The sequence below is a fragment of the Vulpes lagopus genome, chromosome 7, assembly GCF_018345385.1.
Source record: "Vulpes lagopus strain Blue_001 chromosome 7, ASM1834538v1, whole genome shotgun sequence".
NCBI lineage: Eukaryota > Metazoa > Chordata > Mammalia > Carnivora > Canidae > Vulpes > Vulpes lagopus.
The window spans coordinates 14386534-14404707 of record NC_054830.1 but is presented as its reverse complement, the minus strand read 5'-3'; the positions used below and the strand labels follow the sequence as shown (position 1 = coordinate 14404707).

Here is an 18174-nt window from a genome sequence, read left to right as displayed (position 1 = left end):
GGAGCAGCCTCCATTCCTGCCGCCTGGGCATGTGCCCCTGCCAGGGCCCCTCCCCGCCCGCTGCAGCCCTTGGGCCCACGGCCAGCCGGGAGCTGCTGGTCACAGCCAGGCTCAGAGGAGACGGCCAGGGCAGCGGCTGCTACCGTGTTCAGCGGTCAGGGCCGCACAGGCTCGGGCTGCCCACCCGTCAGCTCTGCACACGCGTGTCACAGACACACTTCTGTAAGCCTCGGCCAGGACCCACATGCCAGCCCGAGGCACATCTGGGACCTCGTGGAGGCCTATGAGCTGCTTGCACACCCTATCCGTGTGTCTGCCCGCCAAGGTCTGGGTCCAGCAGCCCCAGCCTACATCTTCACCCCCAAGACTGACACCATGAGTTGGAAATGAAGCATCTTTAATTGATTCCCTGCCCAAACCCCCTGGGGGGGGGTCTCCAAGCACCAAACCTGTGAGAATTGTGTCCCTTAGCCCCAGAACCAAGAAGCCCCTGCCTGACTTTCACGGGGCCTGGACACCCCCCCTCTTAAGCCCTTGACCAACCCCATGGGCTTCATTTCAATAAATAACCCCTAGAACAAAGTTTGGGGCAGGGGATCCAAAAAAAAGCACCCAGCTCAGCGATACGCAGAGCAGGCTTCAGGCGGAGTCGGGAATCTCGACAGGATATCTGAGATCAGGGTAGAAACACACATAAAATCAGGGCCAGCGTGTGAGCTGGGAGCAAATCCCCCTGGGCCTCAGGCAGATGCCCAGTGGTCGCCCAGGACGCTGGCTCCTGCCATCAGGAAGAACTCCATTTTGCGTCACACAGCAATGGTCCCCCGCCAGGCATTTCCACAATCGGACACTCGTAGGTCTTGTCTTGACTCTGAATTCTGGGCAGGGGAGGGAGAGGGGGGCCCAGAAACCTAGGGAAGGGAGCATCTGGGGAAGGGGCTGAGACTTCCCAGGTACAGAGGAGTCCAGGGCAAGGCAGAGGACTGAGGCCACGAGCCCAGGTCACTGCTGGGCCCTACCCCGGCGGGTACGGAGGGGGCCTGTGGCTTGAGCCTGTGCCCGGGCCACCTGGCCCATCTCCCTGCGGATGTCACCAAGCGCCGTTGCTGGGGACTCCAGCAGCCTCTGGAAGAGGCTAGGCCGGCCTGCTGGTGGCTCCCGGCACTGGAAGGTGACAGCTGTGCCAGCCTCGGCCTTCATCTCCCGAGAGAAGCCGTCGGAGGAGCCATCAAAGCAGCGGCCGATGGCGATCTCCTTGGCCAGCCTGGGGCTCTGGTCGGTGACTGTGTAGACACCGTAGTTGTGACCCAGGGGGTCCAGTGGGGCCAGCATGCTGAAGGCGGCAGGGTCGTCAGCTGGGGCGGCTGGGGGATGCCGGGCCAAGTAATCCCGCAGGAGCCCGTTGATGGCCACGCGGCGGCAGCTGCCCTGGGGCATGATGGTCACCAGCGTCCTGTCCACCTGCCGCTGGTCGAAGAGCATCCCGCTGCACTTGAATTCCACGCAGGCAGCGGTGGTGCCGGGGCGCTCGGGGTCCCGGACGCTGCGGGCATCCCGAAGCCCGTAGAGCTGGCCCTGGGTGCGCGGGTGGCTGCCGCCCGCGTTGTGGGACCGGACCATGTACTCCTGGGGGCCCTGGATCTGCACTTTGAGGAAGCAGGCCCGGAACTCCTGCGGGTTGGGCCACCAGGCCAGGACATCTCCAGTCCAGGAGGCCGGCGCGCCCTCGCGGAACGGGACCACGTTGTACTCGTACTTGTCCGCCTCCACGCGCGCGAAGCGGAAGTGGCTGGCGGTCACCGGGGCCTCCTGGCACTCGCGCAGGCTGCGCCACGGGTACACCGGGCCCTTGGCCTCGGCCGGCTCGCCGGGCCTGGGCTTGGCGAGGTTGATGCGGAAGCCGTTGCGCTTGAGCGCGGGGTCGTCGTGGTCGGAGCGCCGGTAGGCCAGGCGCTCCAGGTAGGGCTGCGCCACGCCCACGGTGGCCGCGCGCGGCCGGGGCCGGGAGGGCGCGGGCTCCAGCTCCTCCCCGCCCAGCGAGGCGGTGACCAGCGCGGTGTAGGCGTCGGGCCGGTCCTCGTCGCAGAAGGCGGGCAGGCAGGCGCCGTTGGGTCCGGTGACCGCGCTGTCGAAGCGGCCCCAGGCCCGGGGGTTGGCCGAGAAGCCGGGGGCGGGCTCCAGGTTGACCAGCGTGACCACCACGCCCTCCACCTGCTCGCTGGGGGTGAACTTGTCGTTGGCGTAGGCGCGCACCTTCACGAAGCAGCGGCGGCGCTCGGGCACGTCCAGGTTGAACAGACGCCGCTCCCGGATCTCCACGTTGCCCACCAGGAAGACCCGCTCCTCCCTGCGGGCGCGGGCGCGGGCGCGGGCGCGGGCGGCCGCCGACCGCTCTGGCTGGAAGCCGCTCTCCTCCTCCCACAAGCCGGTGTCGGGGTTCAGCGACCACAGCCTGAGCGCCTCCACGTGGCCCGCCATGCGGATCTGGCCGGCGTCCACGCGCACGGCCACCGGCCCCGCCTGCAGCTGCTCCGCGGAGCCCGCGGCGCGGAGGTCCACCGAGAACATGCCGTAGGTGCGCAGCGGCGCCAGCTCGCCGTCGCTGTCCACGAACCGCAGGTCGCTAGGGGCGGCGGCCGCCGAGCTGAGATCGCGGGGGTCCACGAACGTCACCCGGGCCTCCACAGCCCCGGCGTAGGGTTCGCCATCAGCTCTGCGGAAGGCTCCCGGCGGGAGGACCAGCTCGCCCAATGGGGCCTCGTCTTGCATCTCCCCAAGAGGGATCGTGTTGCTCTCCCCGGCATCTAAGATGACGGGGGCTTTCTTGCGCATGGCCTTGACATCGTGGTACACGCCGCCACCTCGGGGGTCAAAAGGCAGGACTGTGACAGTGTCCATGAACTCCCCACTGGGGTCCAGGAAGGTGACCACCAGCCGCTGCGTGGAGGGTGGCACCTCGATGGTGAAGTCGCCCTGGTAAGAGGTGAATCCAATGGGCTCCTGGCCTAGCAGGATCTGGGCAAAACGCAGGGGTTCCCCTGAGTCAGCAGCCACCACACGTCCCCGGACCAGTCCCCGAGGGGGCAGACATTTCTGGCAGCCACACTCAGCCACCACCTTGACTGGGAGGACATAGTTGGAGCAGTGGATCTCCCTGCTCTCCAGGCGGCGAACAGAGCAGCAGCGGGAGCCTGCATCCCCACACCGGGGGCTGGAGCCTGCAGGGCTGGGGCAGAGGGTGTCAGGGCAGAGGCCCACATTCAAGTAGGTGGGGCCGCTGCCAGGCTGCCCACAGTCATCTGGGAGCTTGATCAGGTGCTCTTGGGGCTGGGGATTGCAGGCTGGCTGGCCTGGGCCTGCAGAGCAAGAAATCAATCAGATCACAGGAAGGGGGAGGGCTCCATTTGAGTCCAAATTTGGGGGCCTGGATTGGGGTGAGGGGCTCAACCCAGGGTCTCAGTGGGGGCCTGGGATCAGACTCAGCAAGGACAGAAGACAGTCTGAAGTTGGGGCTCCATCTGGGGTTGAGTGTTAGCAGGTGTTAGGTATCAGTTCAATTTCAGGGCATGCTCAGGGTTGGGGGGCTGAGGGTGCTCACCAAGCACGGTGAGCCAGGCGGTGCCTGAGCGCACAGTGCCCGCATCATTCCATGCTTTGCAGTGGTAGGTGCCTGCCTGGTCTGGGCGCAGCCCTCGCAGCTCCAGATGGGCCCCATACCTGTGTTCTCGCCTGTCCAGCAGGGTCCCGTTGTGGAACCTGGGTGGCAGATAGGCAACACTATGGAGGCCCTTGGCACATCTGTGCCTGACCCCACATGCAGCCCAGGGACGTGGCAGAGCAGCGTCTAGTCCCTGAGGCACCACATGCCATGGGAAATCCAATCAAACCACAAAGCTGGGTGCAAGGCCCTTGAGCATGAGGCAGGGCACTCACCAGGAGTATTTTTTAGGCATGGGGGTGCCTGAGGCTTTGCAGCAGAAGGTTACATTCTGTCCGGCCTCTCGCACTCGGGACTCAGGGTGCTTCACCAGGTAGGGCTTCTCTGGGGGTAAAGGTGACAAAGGTCAAGGCCCTGCTCCATCCCAGCTTCACCCAACAACCCTTCCCAATGGCAGGGCCCCATCCTTTCCCTTCTAGTGATGCCCTATTTTACCTGTGGCTCTTCTGATGACCTCCCCATTCAATTTCACCCCATGGCTGCTCAAGAAGGTGCCCCCCCCCCCTTTTTTTAAGTTGGCTCCACGCCCAATGTGGGGCTTGAATTCAGGACCCTGACATCAAGAATCACATGCTCTACTGACTGAACCTGCCAAGTGCTCCAAGATGTTGCCCCATCTTTTTTTTTTTTTTTTGAGAGAATGTGTACGTGAGCCAGGGAGGGACAGAGGGAGAAGGAGAGAGGATCTTAAGTAGGCTCCATGCTCAATCCAGACCCCCACTAGGGCTGGATCCCATGATCCAGAGGGTCATAGTCATGACCTGACCCAGAATCAAGAGTGAGACACTTAACTGTCTGAGCCACCCAAGTACCCCAGATGGTGCCCTATCTGCAAGTCCTTGTCTCACCTGGCGCTTTCTCTAGTTTCTCGTTTTATTCATCCCCTCCATGACATCATATTTGGTATTATGGCTTCTCCAATGTCCATGTCACACCTTATTTGTTCCTTAGTGACCTCATGCTGCATCACATCCTCCCAAGAACTTGGTGCCTCCAGAATTTCCTTCTTAGTTTCTCAGCCCCCTCAATCCTACTTTCCATGAGGCACTTACCCAACTTATTCAGGACAACAGTGACTACAGCAGAGATGGAGCCATTGGCCTGGGCCTGGCCCAGGCCTGCAGAGAAGCCATCCATTTGGGCACTGACATTTGCCCGGCTATTGGCACAGACTCCAGGCATCCGGAAGGTTCCATGGGCATCAGTGATGGCCACAATGCCAGACCAGTCTCTCAGGGAGACCCTGGCTCCTGGCAGTGGACGCCCAGATGGGGTGACCACCGAGCCCAGAAGGACGTGGTCGGGGCACTTGCAGGTCTTGGAGCTGCACCCTGGGGGACACATGGAGGCAGAGGGACAGGGGAGCCTCTTCACTCCCTCCTGCGGAGGGCTTTCCACTCAGTCCCTCAGCAGAGATGCCTAGACATTCCCCTTGCGCCCCTCAGAGGCCTCAGCATGCCCCTGCTTGGAACAGCCCCTAGGATGAGTGGGGATACGGGGTTGAAGAGTCAGAACTGGGGCAGAGGGCAGGACCTGTGGTCCAGAGGGATGGGGAAATGCCCTGGAGGGGGGAGCAGGAGAGGTGACTCTCACAGGACAGAGAGAGAAACTGAACAGCAGGGGCTGGGGGCCCAGCTAGGGGTTGGGGCTTGGGCTCAGAACATCTCCCTCCTCTTCCAATCCTGCGGTTTCTCCATAAAATGGAAATTTCCGCTGGAAACTTCAGGGCAGAGGCGTCAGGAGGGCAGAGCCAGGCGGGGTAGGGTGGGGACCCCACTACCCCATTGGCCACCGTGCTCCCCCACCCTTCCATGGGCTCTGCGGGCGCAGCCTCCAGACCGTGTTTGTGGAGCCCAGGCGGATCGGAATTTCCAGTCGCCTCCTGGCTGGCCTGGTGTCTGGCCCTGGGAGGGCTTGGGCATGGTGTCTGCCAGGGTGTGAACGTGTGTCCGCGTGGGCGTGGGGGACGGGCTGTGGCTGTGAATGCCACGCGAGTGCACCCCGAGTGCATGAGCCAACTTCTGTGCATGTCCATGTCCATCAGAACATACACACAGTCCGAGGTGCAACCAAGGTAATGCCCATTTGGAATCTGCACACGCCTGGACACGACCTTCAAGGCGTCCACCCATCCGGATGTACACATTCACCAATGCTCCTCGGGGGGCCCGAAGGGAAAGAAGGTCCAGGCTCCATGTGGTTCAAGTTCTGGCCCTCCAGGACCCGCCTCTTCCCTTCAACCCCCCCCCCCCATCAGGCTCGGTCCCAGCCAGCCTCTCCCCTCTAGGTACCCTTCTGAACAGGCCTCCTCCCTCCACACCCAGGCCTCGCCTCTAAATAAACGCTTTCCTCCGGGCCCCATCCCTCCTACCTGGACAGGTAGGGCGGACACACTTCTGCGCCTCCAGGGGACGCCCCGGACACGCATCTCCAGTCGGACTGGGGCAGCGGCGGCGGCGCAAGCGACGGCCTGGCCCGCAGCTCCCTGAACAGGGACCCCACGGGCCCCATGCGCCCCACGTGGCCTCTGCGGTGGTAAGAGCAGAGGCGTGGGGGGAAGGTGAGGCGGCCGCCCACCGCAGGGACTTCGCCTCCTGGGAAATCTGGTGTAACAGCCTGGGACTGGAGGACGCCCCTCGCTAAGTTCATCCTAGGGTGGGTATCCCAGAGAGAGGCCCTGCCCACTGCCCCCATCTGTCGTCCCCCAGGCACCTGTCGAAGGTACAGTTGAGGTACCGCCCCTCCCCAGATAAGCTCCGGGAGGTGAGCCCTGCTGTTCTCCCAGCGTCCCTCACGTATTTGGGGTCAAAACACGCCCCCAGAGGACAGAGCTGTGACAGATGAGCAAATGAGGGCAGCGGGAGGGAGAAGAACTCCTGAGGGCTCCTTCCGGTTCCCTACCTGGGTCACCGTTGCCAGCCTCCCTCCCAAAGCGCCGCCCCTCTCTGATCGCGCCGGCTCCCCCGCCCCGCGACCGGACCCCGCCTCCTTCCAACCACGCCCCCGCCCGCACGGCCCCGCCCCCGCCTCCAGTACCGCCCAGCCGGGCTCCACCCACCTCTGACCCATCCCGGCCAATCCCCACCCTCTCCTCAGCGTGATTGATCTCGAGCCCTCTCGCCGGCCCCGCCCACCCGCAGGCCCCGCCCACCCGCAGGCCCCGCCCCGGGCCCCGCCCTCACCGAGCGGGCAGCGGAAGCGCACATGGTAGTTGGAGCAGCGGCGGCCGCGGGGCTGCTCGCGGTTGAGGCACCAGAAGCCTCGCGTGGGGTTCAGGTGCACGCGCTCGCCGACAGTGGACGGCAGGGCCCAGTCCGTGGTGCGCGCCTCGAGCGCCAGCGGCCGTGGGCACACGCGCGCTGGTCCGTAATAGAAGCGGATGGCAGCCAGGCTCTCGAAGTCGCCATCGCCGCCGGGGTGGTCCACGTTGAACCAGGACGTCCACTCGCTGGCCTCTGCGGGCACCGCACGCGCTGGGACCCGGGCCGCAGCCTGTCGGGCCCCACCAGTGCATGCAGGGGCCTTACCCCCACCTCCCAGGTAAGGCCATACCCTGCGGTCTAAAACGGTCACCCCACCCCCAAGGAGCCCGGGCTAACCCAGCCCGCCCATCCGTGACCCCGCCCAGAGCCAGGTTTCCTCCACGCCAGAAGGAGCTCTAAGGTACCACGGGAGGTTGGCCTCCCCTCGCACCTGCCCCACTTCTGCTGCCCAATCCTTGAGCTTGCCCATCGGTGCAGGCTGGCATTCTGCCATGCTGACATCTTGTCACTGCCTCACCAGTCCCCAACCTTAGAATGAAGCCTGCCCCCCACCTCTGAATTCAGAACCCCTGAGGTGTGAGGAGATAACAAAGGCAGCAGGAGGAGTCAGGCCTGAGACCAGCCCTAACTGTGGCTTTCCCTCGCCTGGCCGCTCCAGGTTAGAGCCATTGGGGCTCTTGCTCACTGCCTGGCTAAAGCCACCAGGCAACCTCTGTTTCACAGAAGCCACAGGTAGGAACGATCTGACCTCCCAGAGGTCAGATTCTGCTTCCAGCAATTTTCCCCTCACTCCTTTCCTGACTCCAGAGTAACTTTTCCCAGCTAGGAAACTAGAGACCCAGTTTCTAGAACTAGAGATCTGGAATCTACTGGAAGCACCCTGCATGATGCTTCCAGTAGGGGGCAGGAAGCACCCACCCCCACCCTACACATTGGTTTCCCCCTTGACAAATAGCCTGAACTCTCACCCCTCTGCTCCTAAAATTTAGACCTCTTGGGACACCTATGCCAGGGGCCACCATGTCTGGGGACCAGGATGATATTGGGCTGTTCTACCGCCTTCTATCCCCTCCTCACATGACCACACCAGCCAGAGCTCACACAGTGAGTCCACAGCAGAGCCAGGACTTGGACCCAGGATGACTCACCTTCCCAGTCCTCCAGGGCTGGTGAGGGCTGTCCAGGGCTCAGAGATGGACCTTCAAGGCCCCAGGCAGTTGCTGTGGGCTCCTCAGGGGGGGTGGTGGCTGTGGAAGGGGTGAGGAGTGGGGGATGGAGGAGGCATGCTGATGGGGAACTCTGTGAGCTGCTTCTATGCAAGGTGCTGTCATGAATATCCCCATTTCACGGGAGAGAAAAGTGAGGCTCTGAGAAGCCAGAATCTAGTTCTGGCTGACCCCAAGGAATGCAGGACCCCCCCCCCCAGCCCCGCTTCCAGGAAGCCTCCCTGTGACCCCTGCAGCCCTTCCCTCCCTCTGCCCTGGCCCAGATGCCATGGGGTGGGGAAGTCTGCGTCTGCTCTCCTCCCCAGGCCCAGGTCTCCTCGAGTGTGCTCAGTGGCCATGAGTTCAGTTGGCTGTGCCTCTGCCCTCAGGTTGAGCTGCCTTCTCCTTCATCCATTTGCCGGCTCAAAGTCCCTCAGTGTACCTTCCATCCCTTCACTTAGGGCCCAAGCTGCCATTGGGAAGTCTTTGGAATCAAGCCTGGCTTCTCTGACCTGGAGTTATCTCAGATAGCCAGGCTAGACAGGGACATCGGACAAGTCCCTTCGCTGTCTGTATCTCAGTCTCCTCATCTGAGAAATGGATCCACTGCCCTGCCCTCTGAGCATTCCAGAGATGGGAATTTTTCTGAATGGTGTGTATGTGTGTGTGGAAGAGGAGAGGAGTTATGGGAGAGGGGACAGCTCTGACCCCTTAATCCTGGGCCGGGACTGGGTGCTTCAGAGGCCAAGTGCTAGGGGTGAGACAGGTCCCCCGCGGCCCCGGCACCTAGAGGAGTTCTAAAGTTCACATCCATACTCCCAGTGCCCCTACCTCTCTTTGAGGAGAGTGAACAGACGGGCTTCCCCCTCCCCCCGTCGTTGGTCCCAAGGACCCATCCCCCCGACGCCCCCTCACCCCACTCCCGGGTTGACGAAGGGGGACCCAGGCGTGCGGAAGCGAGCCCTCCCCGGGAGCAGCTGCAAGCCAGGCGGGCTGCCGGGGCGCCTAGGGGTCTGGGCTGGGGTCAGGGGGCGCCTCACCTCGAGCCCCCGCCAGGTGCGCGGCGGCGACTAAGAGGCAGAGTAGTGGCGGCGCCGACGCCATGGCCGGGTCGAGCGTCCGAGGGAGGGTGCGGGCTCCGCGGCGCGCTCGGATCTGACTCCCGCGGGTCTGGCGGCCGCTGGGGCTGAGGGTGGCGGCGGGAGGTGACCGCAGGCCCCGCCCCGCCCAGGCCCCGCCCCGCCGAGCCCAGCGCCCCGGCCGCGGGCGACTCCGGGGCGCCGAGCCCCCTCTGCGGGGCGCGGGCTGGAGCGTCGGGCTGCGCCTCCGCCCTCAGGTGGGCCCGCGCGCCCGCCCCGCCCGCCCCGCCCCGCCCCGCCCCCGGGCCGGCCCGAGGCCCTCCCTCTACCCACTCGCACTCTGCACCCCGGGCCCCAGGTGCCTGCGGGACGTGCCTCTTGGAAGCTGCCTGAAGCTGCCCCAACACACTGGCGCTGTGGGCGGCCCCTTAGGCGACGAGAAAGCCTCCGTCGAGTCTGCCCGCAGTCTTGGGGCGATGGGCCACCCCAGGCAGGCTGGAAGTCCCACCCCGAATCTAGCCTCTACCGTGGCGCCAGCTGTGGGCCGGCGGGAGGTCGACGCTAGGACCCCCTCCATCCCCGGCCCGGCTCTGCGGGGCGCTCCCCATCCCCCAACCCTCCCCGCCCCCCCCCCCCCCCCCCCGGCGGCGGAGCTGGCACAGAGAGGAGGCGCGGAGGAGGTGGGACGTCTGTTTATTGGCGCGGGCCCAGGCCGCCGGGACGCGGGGGGTGGGGGCGGTCACAGCGCCGCGACGCAGTCGGTGCCGGTGTATCCCGGCAGGCGCAGAGCGAACTTTCGGCGCACGTCGTCGGGCACGAACCTGCCGGCCACGAAGTGGTGGCGGCCGGAGAAGCGGCCGGCGCAGCGCTTGGGCGCGGCGAGCGACACCAGCACGTCGGGCCGGAGCCCGTCCTCGCTGTCCCCGCCGCCGGTCTCCGCGTCCCAGCCTGCGGGAGGAGGGGCGGGAGGGGGAGGGAATGGGAGCTGGGAGGGGTGCTCGCCTTTAGCCGGGAGGGCCTGGCCTCCGCACCACCCACTTGCCCTTCCCAAACAGACCCAGCTCTGCTCCCTGACACGTGAGTCCCGGTCAGACCTGCCCCCCCACCCCAGAACTGGGCCTCCTCCCTCAGACCAGTGTCTCCCCTTCCTTGGAGATGCTTCCTTTCTCCTCTGACCAGAGCATCTGCCCTCATACTTTTCTGTCCCTGCTCCCATCATGCTACTAATTTTCCCCCCCCATCTGCCTCAGCCTCTGCCTTCAGACTGGATCATTTCCACTTGCTGCCCTTTCCCAGGCAGACTCATGCCTCTGCATTCTGACCCAGCATCTGTCCCCATTCCTCCCTCCCTATCAGTCTTGAACTTTCCCACTTAGACTAGAGCCTCTTTGCACCCAAGCTTCCTAGCCAGCCTTCCCCCTCTGACCAGATCCCATTCTCCACTCAGAGGACAGATTTGCCTCCATCCTCAGGCAAGCCTCCTCCATAATATATGTCTCCTTATCCCCAGTTCTTGCCTCTGACAGAACGTGCCCCCCCCCCTCCAACTTGAGTGTCCAGCTTCCTCCTTTTGACTAGAGACTCTTCCCTCTGACCTGACATCTTTGTCTTCACCCTCAGACTAGATCTTGCTTTTTGACTTGGCAGGACCCCACCCCCTCCCTCACGGTGCCCTAGCCTCTACCACCTCTCAAATGAGCCTCTACCTCCAGACTAGGGGCCTTGCCTTCTCTCTTGCTTCTGACCAGAGTCTGGAGCCACTGACTAAAAGCCTCCTCCCTCTGACTTTAATCCTTCCTTCTATGACCCTAGTCTCCACCCTTGGACCAGACAGCCTGCCTCTTCATAGCTAACCCCCTGCTTGTTGCATCCTGCTGGGATGGCCCTGAGGTCTTGCAAGCTTGGGGCCATCCCCCTGAGTATGGCTACCCCCGTGGAGGGTCCGGCTGGCCAGCAGCTGTTTGTTCCGTCTGCCCGTCGCCTAATGGCTCCAACAGGCGTGGGGCGGCGGCCAGGACGGGCGAGGCCTTTGCCGAGTGAGCTCACGTCTGCCCAGGCAACTGGGCCAGGGTGGGCAGCGGGCATGCTGGGCTGGGTGTGTGTGGGGGATGGGACATGGGATCACCTGGGCGGCAGCTTTGGTCTTCCCTAGATGATGGATGGACATGACCCTCACCAAGAGTGCATGAGCCATCCACACTAGGGAAACCGAGGCTCAGAGACAGGCAGGGGCCACGAGAAACTGGGGTGCAGAGGGCCCCCACCCGTGCCCCCAACATGCCCCCCCTTGCCTGGCATGCCTGAGGGGATGTCCAGGCTCACAAGGGGGATGGACAGCAGCTTGAGTGTGGCCAGCGCACGCGTGCAGGGGCCCCCGATCTCTCCCGGCTGCACGCCAGGGCCCAGCACGGCATCCACCACCAGCCCGTAGGCATCGTTGATGAGCTGGACCTGAGAGGGCAGGCAGGGTTAGAGGGCAGCCTTTGGGCACCGCCCCCCTATCTGCCACCAAGTGCTGACCTCCGTGGGCAAATAGGACAGGAAGGGGATGTCCATCTTCTCACACTGGGTGGTCAGGTCCCGGTGCAGCAGATCCAGTGAGCGTGTAGGGTAGAAGATGGTAGGTTCGTACTCCTGGGGGTTGGGGGGGCAGTGCAGAAAGAAGTCAGCCCTGGGGCCCTTCCAGGCTTCCTACTGGGCCTTAGCCCCCAGACCTGGATCCCAGGCAGCAGACCCTGCATGGGGCAAGCACTGGGCATATTCTATAACCTCTCCAGCCTCAGTGTCCCCCTGGGACACCATCAAGAGGAGGAAGCAATTTCTGCAAGAGCAGGATTGAGGAGTGATCTCAGAGGCCAAGCGGGGTGGGGCGGGGGGGGGGGTTCTTGCTACTCACAAACACCCGCAGGTGCCGGGCACAGACCAGCCCCACTGCCCCGTTCTGCTCTGGGCCACACACGACCAGCACTGTCCTCTGCTTCCGGGAGAGAGTAGGCAAGGGGAACACCTGGCAGGGGGCACAGCAAAGGCAAAGGCATGATGTTTGGAATCCCTCCTTGTTTGAGTGGGGAAGCTGAGGCCTGGAGGAGCAGAAGGGATGGGCATGGGCCTAGAGGGGGAGAGGCGTTCTGGGCCCAGGGCATGGCCTCTGGGGGCCTCAGTTTCCTCCTTGGAGAGGCAGCATCCCTGTTTCAGGCTCGGCCAAGCTGGAGCAGGAAAACGTGCCTTCTGCCACCACCCGGCGCCCCAGAGTGCGGTTTGTTTATTCTCGGCCTGAGTTGCAGACATTCTTCCACCTTTTTCCACCGCAGTGGCTGCCCCTCCCCCGCCCACGTTTCCAGGCCTTGGCCCCTCCCGGAGGCCCCAAAGCTGGGGGGGGGGGAGGTGGAGCGGGGGTTGTTTTCCAACCCAAGGTGCCCTGTCTCTCTCCATCAGTCTCTGTCGTCACCTGTCTCCATATCTCTGTCTCTCTGCCTACTTCCCAGACTCTGCATCTGTGGGCCTATGCATCAGTCTCTTTAACACCGGAGTTAAGAGCGCTGGTGTTCCAGCGGCTGCCCTGCCCTGACTCTGCGTGGCCTCAGCCCCCCTCTCCTCTGGCAGCTTCACTTGGCCTCTATCAAACAGGAATGACACTGACAGTGACAGGCACACGGCTGGACCTCTTGGAGACAGGGCGCCCCAGGGGGCCTGGCTAGGCCCTAACCTCCTAGTACACAGAGGGCTAGGTATTCCTTTTTTTGTCTCCTCCCCAAGGTCTCAGTGAGGTCCTGACCCACCCCGAGGGTGCCCGTGACCCCACCATGCTGGGCGCGGAGCCCGAGACCAAGGGAGGGCAACAATGTCTAGGCTGGCTGGGACAGACTTGGGGCTTTCAGGGCAAAACCAAGCGATGTTGGGTCAGTGAGGGCCAGGCAAGAGTTGACTATGCTAAGTTTACTTTTGGGGCTTTGATTGTCATCATTTTCTTCTCCTTCAGGAGCTTCACTCAGCATATGTTTCGTTTGGAAATAGGTAGGTTAAAAGAGATATTGAGCCAAGATAAAGAAATTGTGTTTAACAAAAGTCTGCAGTGGTGACAAGAGGAGGATAGGGAGGAAGAGAAAGGTTACGTGCTGGAGCCCTGACACCAGCAGGCATTTCTCTAAGGTATTTGTGTTTATTAACTGGTGTCAATTTATTGCTCTTGCTTTGGAAGAGGAAAGAGGCCCATGGTTTGACACGGTGGCCAGAGCACTGGATGGCAGCATCGTTGTGGCTTATTACTCTGGCGTCCCTAGCAAGCTCCTCGAGGCTGGGGCTTTGCCAGAGATCCAGACACAGCTCTGCTTACTCCCCCCTGGGACCTACCTTGTGCAGGCCACTCCCCGCTTCTGGACTGCCATTTCCCCACCTGCAGTGTGGGGTTGTTTGGAGGAACTCAGTCTGCAGGAACCAAGGTCTCCCTTATTGAGATCCAGATCGCAGAGGCGGGTGGTCACATCTGCACCTCAAGGGCCCCAGGAGCATCCCCAGCAGCTTCAGTCTCTGCTCCCCACCTCCAAGTCTCTGGGGACTCCTATCTCTGCCCTGACCCTCACTGACCCCTGGGGTCTTGGATCCCTGCCGGTCTAGACCAGTGGTGATCCTCTCTAGGCCTCAGTTTCCCCATCTGAGTGATGGGCTGGAGTAGCTCCACACAAAAAGGGGCTTCTTGAGTCCTAAACCATTCTGTTCCTCCCTCCCAGGGTCATGCAGCCAGACCTCGGCTCTGGTGGGCTCAAGGCAGGGGTCAGATACCTTGGTCACAGCTACAGCACTAGCATGGCCACACAACTCCACCAGCTGCTGCCGCCCAAAGCGATAATCCTCCAGCAACTCCCGCTCGAGGGCAGCCGCCTCCTCAGTGCTGGGGGACAGAGTGGGGAGAGACGCTCAAAGACACAGAGAGAGAAAGACTTAGAGAGAGGCTCAGATGGAACCAGTAATGTTCCACCAATGTTCCCAGGCAGGCCATAACACCACCCCCAACCTCAGTTTCCCCATTAGACGTACATGTTGAATGGAGCAGTGGGAGGCTTAAGCTGAAGCCCAAGGCACGGGCGCCCTCTGGTGGTCTAGGAGCGCGTGTAGGTTCTATTGCCCCAAAGCGTGGGAGACTGGAGCCCCATCCCGATGCGCCCACCCCCGCCGCTGAAAGAACCCAGAAGGAGGAATGCAGCGTGGAAGACTTTGATGGGGCTGATGGGCGAATTTCATGCAGTGGAAAACACTGAGCAAGCTCCAGAACACTGGAGGGGGAGTCGGTGGGGGAGGGGATGCGGAAGCGGTGCCTGAGGGAGGTGGATTTTGAAGGCTGCGGAGGAGTTGTTTGATGGCTCACTTAGGGAGGTGGATGTAGAGTCCACAGCTATCAGATCTATTGGTGACCCTTCAGTAAGTGTTGTCAGAGAGGTGGGGCTTAATCATTTGAGGTGAAGGTCTGCCATCAACTGAGCGACTAGGACCTGTCACATCCGAGTTTTGCTTCCTCTTTTGGCAGGATAGTCTAGATAATTTTCAAGGCCCATTTCGAAATGCAAACATGGGGCCCATTACTTAAAAATTGAGAATTTTAGGAGAATGACAACCAAGTGTTGGACCCTTCTAGGAGCAGGGACCAAGCTAGCCCTGGCTTAGGGACCTTCCAACAGGCTTCCAGCAGGCATGCTTCCAATGGGCATGGATTTAGTGGCTGCAGAGATGGAGAGCTGGCATTGAAGACTGGAAATGTTCCTCACTCCAGAATCAGGGCTTGGGGCAGCTGGGCAGGGTTTATGGCCTGATGCCAGCTTCCCCTAGGCAGGGCTCTTTTCTGCTGGGGAAGAGCATCTACCCCCAGATCAGCAGACCCTAGAGAGTATAGTAGCAGTAGTAGTAGTGGTTAGTAATAGAACCAGGCCCAGAAGATTTAGAACATTGAACCACTCAGAGAAGGGAAGTGGCTTTCCCACGGTCATGCAGGAAGCAAGTAGGAAAACTGAGGCTTTTACCCTTGGTGTCTGTCTCCAGAGCCATACAGGGTTTGAGCAAAGAAGCAGAGGCAGACCTACATCTAGCAGAGGTTTCTTGGGATGAATCTTTAGTCCTTCAATCCTGTGAGCAGGAGACCACAACCTTCCGGCCAATTTTGCAGCATGATCAGGCCGGGCAGCAAGAGGGGCATAGGTAAGGAATGAGGACTGCTGTGGGAGGGGGAATTAGGAAGGGCTTCCTGGCGGAGCTGGCCTGGAGCAATATGGGAGGTAATCCATGTGGAAGAACAGTGATGGCCAAGATCCTGTAGTGGGAATGAGCTTGGCAGATTCAAGGGACAGAAGTGAGGCCAGTGTGGCTGGAGCCAAGCAAGGGAAACTGAGAAACTGGGTCAGAAAGACACTTTAAGGCCCCTGCACATGGGGAGATGGAGGCTTAGGGCAGGGAGGACACATGCCCTGAGTCACCCCAGCAACCAAAGCCAGATTCAACCCCAGCTGACTTCAGATAAGGTTGAAGGGCCAGTTGGGGGGAAGGAGCTCACAGTAGGGCAGATGAAGAGCACCCCCTGGGCAGGCTGGCCCAGCTCCCAGGAAAGAACATTGGAGAAGGTGCATTTGGGAATGTGGCTCATTCCTCCACCTTCATCTGTGACAGCTCTGGCTGCTGCCCCCGCAGGAGGGTGAGGGGAAGATGAGATGGGTGGCAGGACTACTCATTCCTCCTCTTCTTCCTCCGTCCCAAAGCTTTGGCCTCAGGCCACCACTTGGAACATTATCTTCCTGCCTAACTGGTCATTAGAGTGATAATGGAGAGGACCGCCCCGGCTAGGAGCCTGGGGGTGGGGACACTGGCAGCTCTAGGTGGAGCGAGAGTAGGAATTAGGACCCGTGGGGGAGGGGGACAGGGCAGAGCCATTGTGGGCTGAGGCCAGGGTTGGGGCTCAGTGATGAGGTGCCTCTTGCTTCTCCCACTGTCAGCCCCCAGAGGAGAGGAACTGCAAGAACCAGGACTCCCCCCCCTCCCCAAGAGCACAAAGGCTGAGGTGACCTGCTTTCAAAGGAACTGGGCCTGATCTCCCAGTGCTTCCAGGAGTGGGCTCTTTTGAAGGTGAAGCCCGTGGCCAGGTTGCCAGACCCTCCCTGCACCCTTGGCTCCACCTGCTTCTCCACCTTCAGGCCTCTGCCCACCAGCCCACCACCTGCCTACAGCAGTCTCATGGCCCCCACACTGCTCAACACAAGAGCCATGGGGGCTTTGAAAACTTGAATGTCAGATCACATCAGCACTTGTCTCAAACCGCTTATGGCTCCCCAATATTCAGAGAATATTCAAATTCCTTACCACACCTACACGCCCACTGTTTCTAACCTCATTATCTCCTCTCCCCTTGCTTGCAGTGTTCTACTCCTATCCACCCACAGTACTCCATCACTCCTCAGTTGGCATTTGAGATCCTGCACAGCTGGCCCCCCACCCCATTCCCCATGCCAGGTGAAATCACAGCTTCAGCTTCCTTCTGTCTAGGATGTGCTAGATCTATAGGCTCAATCTGGAGATCAGCCAGTCGCTGGACAGTTATCTGCCCTGAGGGCCTGAGTGGACAGTGGGCAGAAGACAGATGAGCTATCAGATGAGTCTGGTTTACACTGAGGTCCACAGCCCTGTTTGGGGTCCCAGGTCACAAGGAGGGACACAAGATGCTAACTCAGGATGAGATGGGAAACACAGCCATAGCTGCCAGCTCCAGACCACAAATCCAATCAAACTGTTGACAAGCGGGTCATATGTTCAAAAATCGCCCAAGCTTTGGCTCAGGCAGTCGTGTCCCTCCCTAGGCCTCAGTTTCCTTCTCTGTTCAAGGAAACAGTAGTAGGTGGGCCACGAAGAGGGGTATGAACGTTTTAGGAGCTAAGAGCTCAGCTCTTCCTGGATGGGGAATGAAAGATGGGAGCTCCAGGGTCCTTAGGGCAGATGGAAAGGGGAGGTGGGCCTGGAGTGGGTTGAGGGGTGATGGGAAAGCTACTAGCAGTGCTGCTGAATGATTCACTTAGGGGCGGGCTGTGGCAGATGCAGTTTCCTGGCAACACAGTTTAGGAGGTGTTGGCAACAGCAGGCTGTTGGCAACAGCAGCTACAGGCTTCACCTCCAGGGAATGCAGGGTGGGCCTTGAAACCCCCAGACCCAAACTGGATATCCCCCTGCCTCTGATCTGTCCACCCATGACACCCCCTCCCAGCCATGTCTTGCCCATGATGCCCCCGCCTCCAGGCCACATCCCTGCCGTGGGCTTTGGCATCCCCATCCCTGGCTGACCTGAGGAAACGCTGCTCCTCGGGCGTCTCTGCTGGGTCGGGGCGGGCCGCACTGCTCATGGTCGCGGAGAGCCTGTGAGAGTTGCACGGGCAGCCACCGCCACGGCCTTTTAAGAGCATCCCCCTCCCGCCCACCCTGTGCATCCGCCAATCAGACAGCGCCGCGAAGGCGCTGCGCACGGCCATTGGCTGGCAGGTGCAGGCTGACTTAACCCTTCCGTGCCAGCGGAGGAGCTGCCTTGGAAATGGAGGGAACCCAGCCTGGACATGTAGCAACAGACTTGTTCCTCCTGTAATGGGGTCACAGCCTGTGAGCAAGGGGACCTGCCTCTGGCACCACTTCATTCCATGCTCGGATCTTCAGGTCCCCCACTCAAGTGATGTGCACAGGGTGTGGGATTCCACAGGAACCCCAGCCTGGAGGGGTGGGCTGTTGACAAGGAGAGTTTCAACAAAGGTAGGAAAATCCAGGTGCATTTGTGAGCCAAGACTGATGGGTCCAGAAGCACTCTGGGTATGTTTTGAGGCCACTCCACCTGTCATCTTCTGCAGAGCCCTCAGGTCTAGACCCTATGTCCCCAGGCCACATGTAACCCAATG

The 18174-nt window shown here is 61.4% G+C and overlaps 2 protein-coding genes across 4 annotated transcripts; both read right to left on the bottom strand.

The window, feature by feature from the left end:
* Positions 1–380: 380 nt before the first annotated feature.
* Positions 381–9370, bottom strand: CILP2 (cartilage intermediate layer protein 2). 2 transcript variants are annotated; one of them, XM_041764169.1, is made up of 8 exons: positions 9227–9370; positions 8130–8228; positions 6901–7173; positions 6090–6245; positions 4771–5049; positions 3934–4042; positions 3599–3756; positions 381–3356 (listed from the first exon to the last, which is right to left on the bottom strand). In XM_041764169.1, exons 1-8 carry the CDS (start codon positions 9288–9290, stop codon positions 1003–1005), a joined length of 3492 nt encoding a protein of 1163 aa, XP_041620103.1. In that variant the 5' UTR covers positions 9291–9370; the 3' UTR covers positions 381–1002. The 2 variants fall into 2 exon arrangements, with proteins under 2 accessions (XP_041620103.1, XP_041620105.1); XM_041764171.1 differs by having other exon boundaries at positions 4771–4968.
* A 583-nt stretch (positions 9371–9953) lies between these two features.
* YJEFN3 (YjeF N-terminal domain containing 3) lies at positions 9954–18079 on the bottom strand. Of its 2 annotated transcripts, none has more exons than XM_041764173.1 (6): positions 17576–18079; positions 14045–14153; positions 12162–12272; positions 11786–11899; positions 11566–11716; positions 9954–10213 (listed from the first exon to the last, which is right to left on the bottom strand). In XM_041764173.1, the coding sequence occupies exons 1-6, from the start codon at positions 17917–17919 to the stop codon at positions 10005–10007; spliced, it is 1038 nt and encodes a 345-aa protein (XP_041620107.1). In that variant the 5' UTR covers positions 17920–18079; the 3' UTR covers positions 9954–10004. The 2 variants fall into 2 exon arrangements, with proteins under 2 accessions (XP_041620107.1, XP_041620106.1); XM_041764172.1 differs by having other exon boundaries at positions 11588–11716.
* Between the last annotated feature and the right edge of the window lie 95 nt (positions 18080–18174).

What these genes read in the sequence shown, in the direction of transcription:
- CILP2 (XM_041764169.1), bottom strand. Translation starts at nt 9,290, where the DNA reads ATGGCGTCGGCGCCGCCACTACTCTGCCTCTTAGTCGCCGCCGCGCAC. An exon ending in GCGCTTCCGCTGCCCGCTCG is followed by an intron (nt 6,246 to 6,900) that starts GTGAGGGCGGGG and finishes TTACCACCGCAG; the next exon opens with AGGCCACGTGGGGCGCATGG. An exon ending in ATGCCTAAAAAATACTCCTG is followed by an intron (nt 3,757 to 3,933) that starts GTGAGTGCCCTG and finishes TCTGCCACCCAG; the next exon opens with GTTCCACAACGGGACCCTGC.
- YJEFN3 (XM_041764172.1), bottom strand. Translation starts at nt 17,919, where the DNA reads ATGAAGTGGTGCCAGAGGCAGGTCCCCTTGCTCACAGGCTGTGACCCC. An exon ending in CCCGGCACCTGCGGGTGTTT is followed by an intron (nt 11,900 to 12,161) that starts GTGAGTAGCAAG and finishes CCCAACCCCCAG; the next exon opens with GAGTACGAACCTACCATCTT. An exon ending in TGTCCTATTTGCCCACGGAG is followed by an intron (nt 11,717 to 11,785) that starts GTCAGCACTTGG and finishes CTGCCCTCTCAG; the next exon opens with GTCCAGCTCATCAACGATGC.